Below are 15,036 nucleotides of genomic sequence, written 5' to 3' on the forward strand. Positions count from 1 at the left end.
CACTTTCTTTTCCTTTTAATTGCCTTCACGCTTCAGGTCCCTGTTCGGGCGCCACTTGCCATGGACCAGCCTCAGAAAGAGGATTTCACCGCCCAGGGTCAGAAGGGACGGGGTAAGGAACTGAAGTAGCACCAACGAATGGGGTCAGAAGGACCAAGACAACTGATGGTTGCAAGGTAAGTTTTATTATGCTACAGGTACAGATTATATAGACTAGAAAAGGGAAGGTTGCCAGACGGTGGTTTACATTATCTAATGACTGTCTCGGCTCAAGGTTAACTTCCCTGGGAGAAAACCCATAAACCCAGAATCATCCAAAATAACCTGCATGTGCAGGGGGAGACAGCTTTGCTTGTCTCATTTTACTTTCTTTCTGATTTCTGGGCCCTGGTGATTTATCTCCCATGGAATGGAACAAGGAGGGGAACAAGTAGGGACAGTCCCTTCGAGCAGCAGCGGCATGCCTGGCATGTCCGAAGGTGCTCTCAAGGCTGACTGCTTCCCACACATATGTTGGCTTGTTTAAGCCTCAAGCCCTCGATCCTTTGTTGAAATACAATAATTTCATTCCTATGGTTTTCAATACCAAAAACTCTACCTCCAGGAGGGTTAAAGTCTAATTTGTACTCCAAACCAAGTAGCAGTGCAGTTCGCTACTACTGAGGCTGAATCCATAAAGACTTCAAGACCACGACCAGAAGACAAGTTATTATATATAATACCCTAGAAGGCCTGAAACATAATTATCATATACATAGCTGGTCCTTCAGAGCTTTTTACCTATAACATGTTTTTTGATGAAAGTTATTGAATGGACTGGAGATAACTGTGAACTACTGATCAAATATTTGAATACTTATACTTACCCGGAATTTCATTTCTGCTGAAAGAAAAAGGGAGAACAGGACTCACCTAAAACAAAACAAACTTTAGAAATGAAAGTAAACATCTTATCACACACTATCACTTTTGGAAGCAGCATAGAGGGGCAGTCAACAGTAAAACACTGGTGAAATAGGACAAAACTCTAGGCCAAAAATCCATTATTATTATCATCAGTCACAGTACCACAACTGTGCCCTTCATAATTAATAAGCACTCCTAAGAATCTTCATTTGGCACCAGATGATGTGTTTAAGAGAAACACTCTGGGAGGTTTTGAATCAGACTTGGTTTTTGTTAGCCAAGTTACAGGAGAATTTTTAAAGTGGGGGGAAGGGAAGAAGGAAACGGACCAGAAAAAGAATTGAAGCCATCATCTACAAACCAACAAAGCACTGAGAGTTCCAAACGTTATGTCAGACACTAAAATGACTGACACAGGCTCAAGCGGTTTATAAAACCTAGAAAAAGACTACACCAGCAAAGTCCCCATTTATCTGTAGAGTTCAGAAACTAAAACAAGGAATATTTCAGCTTAACACCTGATCTCAAGAGAATCATATACACTTCACATGAATAAAAATACCTGAAACCAAACATTTTTAAAAGCTCCAATACCCAAAATAGAAAGAAAAAAATTAATTCAGAAGACTCAATCCATCCATGATAATCACAAAACGGCTGGGCAATCTCTATCTCCCTTCCACACTAACCATCCATCCCCTGGAAGACCAAGGCAGATCAGACCTTCCAGACTTACCTTCCAGACCTTCCAGACACCTGGCTGCGGCAAAATTCGATGGAATCTCCTTGTGGAACAGCAGTTTCCCATCTCTTGTGTCTCTCCCTGTCATGATCATGCAGGAAGCAAGTCTGGCTGTGCTATTTCTTATCATTGTGTGTCACCCATCTGCAACATGATATTGAAAAAGTAGTTCCCTTTCCCCCAGAAGGCTGAGGCTCAGCTACAGGGGTAATTCTCCTGGGCACACAGTCATTATTTAGGCCGACTCAGTGACTTCAACAGGCTTAATCATGTGATCAGGCTTGTTGCCAGCTGCATAATGCTCCCACATCTGTAGATAGAGCCACTCTAGTTCCATCGTGTATTGTTTGGTGTTGAACAGAGGGCTAGATGTTCTCTGCTTCCAGACTTTGCCACGAATTTTCTTCAGGTATTCTACATCAGTTCCCAGTTTCACAGCTATCTCTTCATATTCTTGTCTATTTTTAGCAATCAGCTCAAGACAGCCTAAACAAGTGAGCTGGGAAGCTGCAACTCGGGAAGCAAGAGTCTCTCCTGGCATAGTCACCATGGGGGTCCCTGCCCAAAGGACGTCCATCCCTGTGGTGTGTCCATTACAGAGTGGAGTGTCCAAGCAGACATCAGCCATCTGGCCTCTCCGAACATGTTCCTCTTTAGGAGCAACAGGGGAAAAAATGAGACGGTTCGGGCGAAGGCCCATATTTTGTGCGTACTGTTGAATATTAGCTTCTCCTGCTGCTGGAAAACGCAACAGCCACAGTACACTATTGGGAACACGCTTCAGAATATTTGCCCACACCTGCAAAGTAGATGGGTCAATTTTGTATAACTGATTAAAGTTACAGTACACAATGGCATCTTCCGGTAACCCGTACTGAGAACGTGTGGTTACAATAATGGTACGGGGAACCTCCTCTCCAGTGGCAGCCTTAGTGTTGATCAGGGTAGTTGCCAGTCCATTGCTAATATTGAATCCATTAATTGTAATCTGAATTTGTCCTCTGTTAATCATTTCAATAACTGCTTCTGCAACAGTATTCATAGAAATGACAGGCATATTAAGAGTTGTATTACTGCTGTCTGCGTTGTCTTCTCCATCAGGACATTTCATCTTGACTATTTGCACATCTGATAGACTATCAAGAAATGCTTGGAGGTCGATGCCATTCAGCACAATCCGATTGTCATAAATGTGCCCATTGGACTTAAAATCGATGACGGCTTTTTTCTTCAGGTGAGGGAACATATTAGCATGGTCACCAATAAAGAAAGTATGGGGCATATAAGCCAGTTTCTCAGAATACTGCTCAGCAACTTCAGCAGGTGAAGTTTCCTGATCAGTGATGATATAATCCATGAAAAGCGCGCCACTAGTCCCAGGGTACCCCAGCCACATTGCCTGAATAGGAGCTGGCCTGAGAGCAAAGAGTTCATTTCGAGCACCCCTGGTATAACCATTCAGATTTACAAGGATGTGTATACCATCTTGATGGATGCAATCAGCTGCTTTCCCATTGCATGGAATCTGAGAAAGATCAATGAAATGATTGGCTTCTGCCATCACCTTCGCTCGGAAGTTTGTGCCATCATGTGGGCTCAGGGCATAACAGAATATCTCAAATGTATCAGGATTGTGCATGCCTGGAATAGACTGCATAAGATGAGAAGTAGGATGATTCCCAAAGTCAGAACTCACGTATCCTACACGCAGTCGACCATCACTGAGCTTCAAGTCTTTTGGATGTTCATACGGTGGTTTATGAAGGACACTTATATTAGCCAAGCAGAGGTTCCCATGCCTCTCAGCAATAGCCTTCCTGAAGCCATGAGAAAGAGGATAGAGCATACTATGATGAGGCTGCACAGAAGGCAACCTATTCTTCTCCAACTGGTCAGCCACAATGCTGACCAACTTCTTCATTCGCTCATCATAGTCTGTCCAATCACAGACAACCTGCAGGCAATGAGCCAAATTACAATAAGCGTCAGGAAAGTCAGGTTGAAGCTTCAGAACAGTGCGATAAGAAGCAATTGCTTCTGGAATATTCCCTGAATCGTGGTGAATGGAAGCCAGATTGCTGTGGGCATCCGCAAATGCAGGGCTGATCTGAACGGCATGAGTATAACACTGCAAGGCTCCCTGAACATCCTGCATCTCCCGTAGGGTGTTTCCCATATTGCAGTAGGCATCAGCAAAGGTAGGACTGATTCGAATAGCCTCCTTATAATGCATCAGAGCTTCATGCAGTTTTCCCTGCTGCTTCAATACACTTGCTAAATTTGAATGGGCATCAGCAAAGTCTGGGCAGAGCTCTAATGCTTTACGATACAAGCGAACTGCCTCTTCACTGTTTCCCTGTTCTCCTTTGATATTGGCTAGGTTATTCAGAGAGTCTGCATGGGTGGGACACAGCCGGAGAGCTGTATGATAACAATCTTCTGCTTCAGCAACACTGCCCTTCTCTTTGAGAGCGTTTCCTAGGTTGCAGTAAGCATCAGGGAAATGTGGTTGCAATTCAATAGCTCGCCTGTAGGTGTCTATTGCCAGATCCATCAGGCCTTGCTCATGGTATACACAAGCCAGGTTGCCATGTACCACTGCATGATTTGGACTCAAGCTTAGGGCACGAAGGTAAGCTGCCACAGCTCTGTCAAAAATCCGTGCCTCATTGAAGACATTTCCTAAATTGATATAAGCATCCAGAAAATTGGGGTCAAGGGTGACAGCCTTTTCAAAGTGATGAATTGCAAGCCAAATCTCCCCTTGCGCATTGAAAACACAGCCAAGATTACTCCAAGCTACTGCAAAGTTCGGTTGCGTCTCAATTGCTTTCAAATAACATGCCTTGGCTTCTTCTAAGCCACCCAGGGCTTTGAGCAGGTTCCCCAGGTCACTGCGAACACAGTACAAATAAGGATTGTACTGAAGAGCAGAGACGTAAGCTTGTACTGCCCCTTCCATGTCGCCTGCTGCTACCAATGCGGCTGCCAGGTTAATATAACCATCGATGAAATCTGGTTTGAGATGCAATGCATGCCGGTAATGCTCAGTTGCTTCCTGCAACTGCCCTCTTTCCTTGTACACATTCCCCAAATTCGAATAGGCTTCTGCCAGAAGAGGGTTCTGTTTAATTGCCAGAGTACTAAAGTGGGCAGATCTGTCCAGCCTTCGACACTGGAAGTGTATAGATGAAAGTAATAAAAGTACACCAGTATTGCCTGGCTCTTGTCTCCAGAGCTGCATGCAGTGTCTCTCAGCTGTCTCAAAATCTCCTGCCTGATATTCTCGATGTGCCAACTCAGCTAACCCTTGGAAGGAAAGCATACGTTTCGTTGGTTCTGTGCTGTCGGCCACGTTGCCCACGGAAGACGCCATCTGGAGCTTCTGGAGAGAGTGAAAAAAGGGGGTAATTGAGTCCCGCTGCCGCCACTACTGGCAAGAACGTTTCTAGAGGGAGCAAACACGAGCGCAGCAGCCGTACCACTGCTTTGGCAGGCTTAAGCGGCGGCAACAGTTACAGGCACCGAACCTTAGGAACTCTGGTTGGCCATCTACCTCTCATGCTCTTGAAATCTTAATTCTTAACCCTGCCCTCTTCCACCATTTTTCTCCTCATCAGGGAATAAAAATTACCTATCCATTTGCCTTAGAAGAAATCAAAAGTCAGTAGTCCAAACACTTTTTAAAATATTGTTTTCTGTCCAGTTGGAAATGAAATACATGATTGACTTTTCTTCATCATTCATATAGTCAACGTGGAAAACATTAGGGCCATGAATTTCAATACAGTAAGATGAGAAAATTTTAAATTGGCCTTCCCAAACCACTAATAAGTAACCGATGTTGTATATAATGCTAAGATCTTAGAGACTGAGTTTGATATTTTAAAAGTTCTGAAAACATTAGCTAATTTCTCCTCATCAAATTTCTCATGACTCAAACCTGAGTATTACTTTTTAAAAGATAAATCTATTTATTTTTATTTATTTATTTTTATTTTGGCTGCATTGGGTCTTCAGTGCTGCGTGCAGCCTTTCTCTAGTTGCGGCGAGTGGGGGCTACTCTTTGTTGTGGTGCCGGGGCTTCTCATCACAGTAGCTTCTATTGTTGTTCCACAACTCTATGGGTTCCTTTTTAGGTCCTACGAAGAACCCTAGAAATTAGTTCATGTAATTATAGGTTTTTGCAAAATTGTCAAAAGTGAGATATTTTAACTTCCATCAGGTAAGACCAGCGTCTATTTCTTTGCCAATTTTCCTTCTATCATAGTCTGCTATGTTGGATCATATTGGATTGGTCACAGGCTTTTTTGAAATCTGGCTAAGGACATGTTTTAAGTGAGGCTATTATGTGATTTTCAGACACCACCATATGTAACTGACTGTATAATATCCCATTACAGGAATAACTTCCAGTACTCTTACTGACTACGCTACTGACTTAACTAGCACAAGACACAGAAGCATAAGGACAAAAACCACCTTACAGTATAGCCATGTCTTGCACTTCACAGCTCTCAAAGCATGTGCATTTGAAGAAGAAAAAAAGAACTGAAAAATATAAAACCAGAAGTTATTCTGTGGAAAATTATTTCAATCACCAGGCATGTGAAAGATAAGTCAAAGATTCAGTTTTCTTCAATGCTTAGTCAAAACGGAAATTTCCTGCTGTCAAGAATATACTCCAGGGCTTCCCTGGTGGTGCAGTGGTTGAGAGTCCACCTGCCGATGCAGGGGACACGGGTTTGTGCCTCGGTCCGGGAAGATCCCAAATGCCGCGTAGCAGCTAGGCCCGTGAGCCATGGCCACTGATCCTGCATGTCCGGAGCCTGTGCCCCGCAAAGGGGAGAGGCCACAACAGTGAGAGGCCAGCATACCGCAAAAACAAAAAAACAAAAAAAAATATACTCCAGGGGCTTCCCTGATGGCACAGTGGTTAGGAAGCCACCTGACAATGCAGGGGACACGGGTTCGAGCCCTGGTCCGGGAAGATCCCACATGCTGCGGAGCAACTAAGACCGTGTGCCACAACTCTGGAGCCTGCGCTCTAGAGCCCGTGAGCCACAACTACTGAGCCTGCGAGCCACAACTACTGAAGCTCGCGTGCCTAGAGCCCGTGCTTTGCAACAAGAGAAGCCACCGCAATAAGAAGCCTGCACACCACAACAAAGAGTATCCCCCAGTCGCTGCAACTAGAGAAAGCCTGCGCACAGCGACGAAGACACAACACAGTCAAAAATAAATAAATAAATAAATAAATAAATAAAAGGATATACCCCATCAATAATGTGTGTAATGGAATGGTGTGAATGAGTATTTTATCAGAATTCCTGTAATGCACAATCCTATAGCAGTACTGAAATCAGTAATGCATTTTTAATAGTAAATATTTATGAGGAAGTAATCCATAGAGGTTTTCTCAAAGTTAACAATGAAAATTAATGTGACATTATCAATAATAAATTGTGACGCTGAAATAAACTTTTCTAAACTATTAATAACTAAAAGCAAACTCTAATCAACCATGTTAAAAGAAATCTATGTCTATAAACTACAAAGTTTATTTCTGAAAATTTTATTTCTAAAACACATAAACTGTCATATGAGGAGGCAGTTAAAGAATATATAGCTACAAGAGTGGGGAAAAAGTTTTATAGAGACACATCTGGCAGTAGTTAATTTTCAAATGTCATTTTTCTAGATTTTGTGACACCTATAGTATTGATATTTGAAAGCATTTAAAAAAATTGTAATTTGAAGATTTGCTACTTCCAGGTAGAGTAACATATTTTGAAGCAAAACAACATTTCCACTGAGAAAAATTTAAAAAGCCAAATAAAATAGTCAGCATTCAATCAAAAAGTTCTAGACATACCAAGAGATAGAATCATATGACTAAAATTCTAAGAAAGGAACAGATAATACAAAAATAGTTATATAAGATATTGTGTATCTTTATCAGGAAAAGTCTTTATCAAGAAAAGACTTTAAAATCATCAGAATTAATATTATATTTTATTTATTTGTATATTTTATTTATATATTTATATAAAGGACTTAAAGATAAAGCCCTAGTTAAGGCAGTGACAAAAGCAGTAGCAGTGGGAGTGAAAAGAAATGGTTATATTCAAGGATATTTTGTCAGTAAAAGTCCAAGATCAAATGTCTGACTGCATACATGGGATGGATAGACGGAGTGGGAAAAATCAAAGTTAACTATAGAGGTTCTAGTGAAGATGGGGTTGCAAACACCCAACCCAAGGGGTTGCGATCATCCCCAAGGTCTAGGAGACTCAAAGGGAAGGTCATGGTCGAGGAAAAGTTAATTGCTGGGAAAATAAGACTCCCAGTCTCTCCATCTCCTTAAACTAGTTTTTTTTTTTAACATCTTTATTGGAGTATAATTGCTTTACAATGGTGTGTTAGTTTCTGCTTTATAACAAAGTAAATCAGTGATACATATACATATGTCCCCATATCTCTTCCCTCTTGCATCTCCCTCCCTCCCACCCTCCCTATCTCACCCCTCTAGGTGGTCACAAAGCACAGAGCTGATCTCCCTGTGCTATGCGGCTGCTTCCCACTAGCTATCTATTCCTTATACCAGTTTTGTTTTTCTGCTCATATACGTAGCAGCATTTCATTCAAGGGGAAAGTCATTGATCTGACTGGTCAAATTAAACACCATAGTTCAAGGCACATTTACAGTGGTTAGTTCCTCCACAATTTAGAAAGGAACGTTCACAATTTCCCTCTTCCTACACCGCAGAACACATTGGCCATTCCTCCAAAGTTTCCACTCCATAGAGTGGACCAGAGATGACGTTAGCCCAGAACTGAGAGCTTGGCATGAGATGGTGTCAACCCCACCTAGAGCTCTGGCATAAGTTATGACCCAACCCAGTTCTACAGAGAGCTCTGCGTGGAATCTTGTCTCAGCCATAATAATGTGATTCTGCTTTTCATTTGGTTGTCTTCTTTGCTTAACTTTCCCTGGCCACTCTGACAAACAAAATTTCAGGCAATCCTGGGCCACTCACTAACTTTATTCCATCTAATGTTATCCAGATTCCCAAGAAAATTACTAACAATAAAGGGGGAAATTTGGAACATGGTGAGTTTTAGGTGCCTGAAATATACAGGTAACTGAATCCAGTTAAGTAGCAAATTATTTGGATCTCAAATATGCCAGTAGAAGAGCAGACTAAGCTCAATTTAATGTACTCTTACTGGAGACACATGTAAATTCTGGGTCAATTTTGAAAAAGTTAAAAGCACATAGCTGAGATTAAAAGAAAGAAAGGAACACCTGCATGTTTCAGAAAGTAACAGAGAAATTAAATCCAGAGAAATAAGAGCAGACTGATGTCTATGGGTTCCATTCCTTAGTATAGGCCTTATGTAAATAGGGGCTGGAGCTAGAAATCTAACATTACCTTGAGGCCAGGAATTTAGACTCAGGATGGAACAATATTGAGAAGTTAGTACAGATATCCTACAGAAATTTCATGAGGAACTGCTTAGTCCATTAAGAGGGCCAAGGGAGGTGGTGAGGAAGACTGATATCTCTTGAAAACCTTCAGGTACAGAAAACATCAACACCTCTGAAAAGTAGGCCTGTCCTTCCCAGAGTTGTGATGGCCAGCTTGTCACTAACCTGGAAGGCCCTGTAGGAATCAGAAACTGCAAGGAGAGTAATTCAAAGAAAAACAGATGCAGGATGGGTGTGGCAATAAATCCTAGGACCCTACCAGAAACAAAATTAAAACCACTCTAGAGGGAAATTTTAACAAACCAGGGCAGAGAGTATCCTAACCAGAATAGAATAATAATTCTGAGGAAGTTACTTTACTTATTTAAGTAATATTCAATGCATTTCCATGGCCAGGCCCTTTTGAAGAATTCTAAAACATATACAAACAATTCATTTACATCTTATATATCCCACCATCCAGAGCAAAATTCACTTAAGAACTGTACTGGTGGAAATTGGGCAGCACTATGGAGAAAATAAAATGTGTTTACCATCAAAAAACTTGAAGGTAAGAAAGATAATGTCTAATTTTTTAATTATCCTGTGGTTTCTTGAAATCTTTTGAAACCCAAATTAGAGAAACCTAGGAGGAAATGAAGATTTAAATATTTAGAGATTTATCAACTCATCTCTAAAAGCTTTATTAATCTCTTCTTTTAATAACATTCCTGAGAGGTATAAATGTGTCCAGTGATAGGGTTGAATAAGCCTGAGAGAATTTCAATTGTTTACCATTCTTGGTCAGCTCTTAAGACCTTTCAGGAGCATCTTGATTTTCATGGCCTCATCCAACAAAAGCAGGATATTTTACAGAAAGTCCTGGGCCACTTTTTGGCTTGCTTTTGTGTCTATGTTTTTGGTTTTTTCACATCGGGTGGTACATTAGGCTACCTATTGCATACTCCCTCATTCATGCATGCATTCATTCAAACAATATTTACTGAGTTGAGACATTTAATTAACACTCAATAAATGATGTTTAGATGAATGGATGCGCTTTCTATCAAAGTAAGTGTAAGTACTGAGAAAAATTACAGAATGTATGATCCCAGCCCCACAAAAGCTTATAACTGTGTTGAGGATATAACAGATGCTGATGAAATAACTAATATATCATATTGGACAGTTTCTAAGTTCAAAAATGAGTTTTTATAAATAATCAGAGCCTAAGGAGGACAAAGAAGGGACAGTTCATTATGGGTTGAATCTATCAATAAATGTACATTTCAGATGAGATTTGAGATTGACCTCAAAGAAGAGGACTTAGATATATGAACAGAGAACAAAAAAGGCATGGTGATAGCATGTGCATAGATAGTGTGGCCGATATTTATGTTCTTCATTAAAGATAGTCAGAGATAACTCAAATGTAACTGTTTCCATGGGTCCATTCTCAGTATCCAAACAAAACGGCAAATCCTATCTTAGTCAAACTAATGAAAAACACAGTCTTTAACAAAGAGATTGTGAAGGAAAGGGGGATAGAAAGGCTTGCATCCCACACCACACAACAAAACTTATTGAATTCTTTGTTTAATTTTCTCCCTCTGAAAATTTCCTCTCCCCCCTCTGTACGTGTCTCTTCTCCCACATCTGGCCACACTCTACCAGCCATCTTTCCAGATCTTTCCAGAACTCTCCATCCTAGTTTCATTAGGCCACAATTTAAACATCTCACAGGTCTCCAGGATGCATCCCCATCACTTATTCCACAAAGACAAACAAAGGACACTTCTCAGGATCACGTTTCTTTGAAGGAAGAGGTCATGAGGGTGATTATAAATAATATAAGGTGGAGAGCAGTGACTTAAAATACCATTTTTCAGCTTAGAATGTGAATACAGGGAACTTTGGGAAACTAGAAAATCTAGAAAGGATTCACTGATAATTATTTATGTTCAATGAATAAAATAAAATGTAATAATACGGCTAAACTCTGACAGATAAACTTTTTCAAAAGTTGCTTTCACACACCGTCACTATTGGGATGTTTGATAAACACACATTTCTTCTTTACTTTCTTCTTTCTTTGCAGATACTGGCACCAAACTTTCAAACAATAAGAACCTTCCCATAAGTCCCTTGCCAGGCAAGATTAAGGTATAACAATCCAAACAAATTTTTGAAGAAGATAACTGGTTGAAAGCATAAGAAAAGAGCTGGGTTTCTCTTATTCAACAGTCACATAATGAGTAATGTGGGAATTGGTTTAAAAAGTCTCTCTGCATGAAGGGCTAAGGTTAAGATTAGAACTTCTGAGGCCAGAAGAGCAAAATGACTACAACAATCCACATATTTTCAAGAGCCGCCCTTTGGATGTGAGGGATTGATTTTTCCCACTACTTTTTCAGCAACCCAACTGGTGTCTTTATTAAACGACATAAGAGAATACAGTGTGGCCAAGAAGGCTTAGATTTCCTTAGCCCCAAGTCAGATATTCTCCAATGACTGTCCACTCTAATTAAAAAGAGAGATTTACAGAAGGAAACTGGATACAACTGAGTGTACCTTAATTTCAACCCTTTACCTGAGTTATTTGTTTTGCTTTCAATTCTCCGCTGAAGTGCCTACATTAATATATTTTTAAGAACATTTCCTTAAGTTGAAGTATTCATTCAGTATATTCATTTACTATAATTTAGAAAAGCCAAATGATTTAGGCAAATTCATTTCTATATTGCCACAGCAGTGTACTGTGAACTAAATGACACCTGGCAGTTCTTTACTCAGATACTAACTCAATTAGAAGGCAGAACAAGGATACCTACCCATTCAGGGAGGGAAAGGTCACTTAGCCTCTGAAGCTGTCTTAGGTCTCTTATCATCACAGTAACAAATTGAAGCCTAAAAACCTTATGATCATCTCAATAGATGAAGAAAAAGCTTTTAAAAAAAATTCAATATCCATTCATGGTAAAAACTCTCCAGAAAGTGGGCATAGAGGGAACATACCTCAACATAATAAAGGCCATATATGACAAGCTCATAGCTAACATACTCAATGGTGAAAAGCTGAAAGCATTTCCCCGAAGATCAGGAACAAGAAAAGGATGCCCACTCTCACCACTTTTATTGAAGGTAGTTTTGGAAGTCCTAGCCACAGCAATCAGACAAGAAAAGTAAATAAATAAAAGGACTCCAAGATGGAAAGGAAAAAGTAAAACTGTCACTGTTTGCAGATGGCATGATACATAGAAAATCTGAAAGACACCATCAAAAAATTATTAGAGCTCAAAAATGAACTTGGTAAATTTGCAGGATACAAAATTTATATATAGAAATCTATTGTATTTCTATACACTAACAGTGAACTATCAGAAGGAGAAATTAAGGAAACAATCCCGTTTACAATCACGTAAAAAAGAATAAAATACATAAGAATAAATCTGCCTAAGGAGGTAAAAGACCTGTACCCAGGGAACTATACGACACTGATACAAGAAATTAAAGATGACACAAACAGCTGGAAAGATATACCATAGTCACGGATTGGAAGAGTTAATATTGTTAAAATGACCATCATACCCAAGGAAATCTACGGATTCAATGCAGTCTGTATCAACATATCAAGGGCATTTTCCACAGACCTAGAACAAATAATTTTAAACTTTGTATGGAAACACAAAAGATCCTGAATAGTTAAAACAGTCTTGAGAAAGAAGAACACAACTGGAGGAATCATGCTCCCTGGCTTCAGACTGTGCTACAAACCTACAGTAATCAAAACAGTATGGTACTGGCACAAAAACATCGATCACTGGAACAGACTAGAGAGCCCAGAAAGAAACCCATGCACTTATGGTCAATGAATCTATGACAAAGGAGCCAAGAATATGCAATGGAGAAATGTCTGGGCTTCCTTAGGGATGGTTTCATCAATTAATTTGTTTTCTTAAATGGACCATACTTTTCCATGTCTTTGTATACCTTGTGATTTTTTTGGTTGAAAATTTGTCTTTCAAATATTATAATGTGGTATCTATGGAAATCAGATTCTCCCACTTTCCCAGGGTTTCCTGGGCTTTTGATTGTTGAAGGCTGTAGTAGTCTGTTTAGGGACCTTTCCAAACTATTTTTGCAATGACTGTTTTCCTTATCGTATGTACGCACTGAAGTCTCTGTTCCTTTAGTTCATGTTTAGCTAATGTTTTGACAGAGATTTCCTTGAATTCCTGCACCTAAAACAAACAAAAACAAATATACACAAGCACATCCACATGCACACTCAAAACCACACACCTCTGCCCATTGTGCAGATTGCTGGATCACTCCTTCAACATTTAGCTGACCCGCATTGAGTTCAGGGCTCAGCCCATGGTCAAAGCTTAGAGACTCCTCTGGTGTTTTCAGAACATGCATCTTATCTTGAGTATGCATGTGGCTTTCTTAATTTCTCTGGACACGTGTGTACTTTTTGTAGGTTCTAATTTCCCAAAGAATCTCCCCCAACTTTGGCTCCTGCATCTTCTGTGGTCTATTGTATTTCAATGCACAGTCTTCTGCCCCAGCCATCTGTGCTTTGTTAGTTCACCTTGCACTTTCTTTGAGCAATGACCGCTGCTTTTCCAGACTGTGTTCCAAGTTAGCTAAGACAGAGATAAGCATCTTGTGTCAGTCCTTCAGGTAGCTCCCAGACAGGTTAGAACAGATACACATGATAATCTGACAGTACGGTCTCTTCTGCTCCCCCCTGAAGCAGGATTGAGGGTCCCATACTAGGAATGGTCTGCTGCTACTTTAAGACTATCACTGCATTAAGACTCCACCACTTTAAGACCATCACTACACTAACAGTGGATGGGGCAAGGGCAAGTAAAAATGCCACAAAGCTTTCCTGCCATTTTCAAATTGCCTCTTCCCTGGTTCAGTATGTGTTTGCTTGCTATAAATCTTTGGCTGATTTCAGGACTAAGAGAAACTCAAAGAACTCCACAGCAAAAAACAGTATAATCAAACTCTCAGAAGCCAAAGGACACAGAAAGAATCTTTTCTTCCAAAGGAGAAAGAAAAAAGAAATTTGTTACAAAGCAGGGATCCTCAAAAAGATTAGAGCTGGGCTTCCCGGGTGGCACAGTGGTTGAGAGTCCGCCTGCTGATGCAGGGGACACGGGTTCGTGCCCCGGTCCCGGAAGATCCCACATGCTGCGGAGCGGCTAGGCCTGTGAGCCATGGTCGCTGAGCCTGTGTGTCCAGAGCCTGTGCTCTGCAATGGGAGAGGCCACAACAGTGAGAGCCCCGTGTACCACAAAAAAAAAAAAAAAAAAAAAAAAGATTAGAGCTAATTTCCTATATGAAACCACGGAAGCAAGAGGCCAGACATATTTAAAGTGCTGAAAGAAAAAATATTGTCCACCAAGAATTCTATATTTGGCCAAACTGGTTTCAAAACATAGGGAGAAATTAACGCATTCCCAGATGAACAAAGGCTGAGGGCATTTATTTTACAACTTCCTACCACTGCCCTATGAGAAATGCTAAATTGAACCTTCAGGTTGAAATGAAAGGACACTAGACAGCAACTCGAAGCTGTAGAAAGAAATAGAAATCTCCAGTAAAGATAAATACATGGGCAAATACTAAAGCTAGTATTGTGTTATTGGCTTGTAACTCTACTTTTTATTTCTTACATGATTGAAAAAACAAATGCATAAAATAATCATAAATCCATGTTATTGGGCTCACAAAGTATCAAGGTGTAATTTGTGACAACAATAATGTAAAGAGGAGGAATGGAACTGTAGAGGAACAGAGTTTCTGTGTGCTACTGAAGTTGGTTTCAATTGAAATTATATTGTTTTAACTTTAGAATGGTAAATGGAATCTTCTTGAGAACCACAAAGAAAATATCAATAGA

General features: G+C 40.3%; 1 protein-coding gene across 1 annotated transcript; it reads right to left on the minus strand.

Moving 5' to 3' along the window:
• Nucleotides 1-919: 919 nt before the first annotated feature.
• On the minus strand, nucleotides 920-5,781 carry LOC309808633 (UDP-N-acetylglucosamine--peptide N-acetylglucosaminyltransferase 110 kDa subunit-like). Its single transcript, XM_082629128.1, has one exon. It carries the CDS (start codon nucleotides 5,022-5,024, stop codon nucleotides 1,884-1,886), a length of 3,141 nt encoding a protein of 1,046 aa, XP_082485254.1. The 5' UTR covers nucleotides 5,025-5,781; the 3' UTR covers nucleotides 920-1,883.
• Nucleotides 5,782-15,036: the final 9,255 nt, after the last annotated feature.

The sequence above is a fragment of the Mesoplodon mirus genome, assembly GCF_964341445.2.
Source record: "Mesoplodon mirus genome assembly, chromosome: 7".
Classification (NCBI taxonomy): domain Eukaryota; kingdom Metazoa; phylum Chordata; class Mammalia; order Artiodactyla; family Ziphiidae; genus Mesoplodon; species Mesoplodon mirus.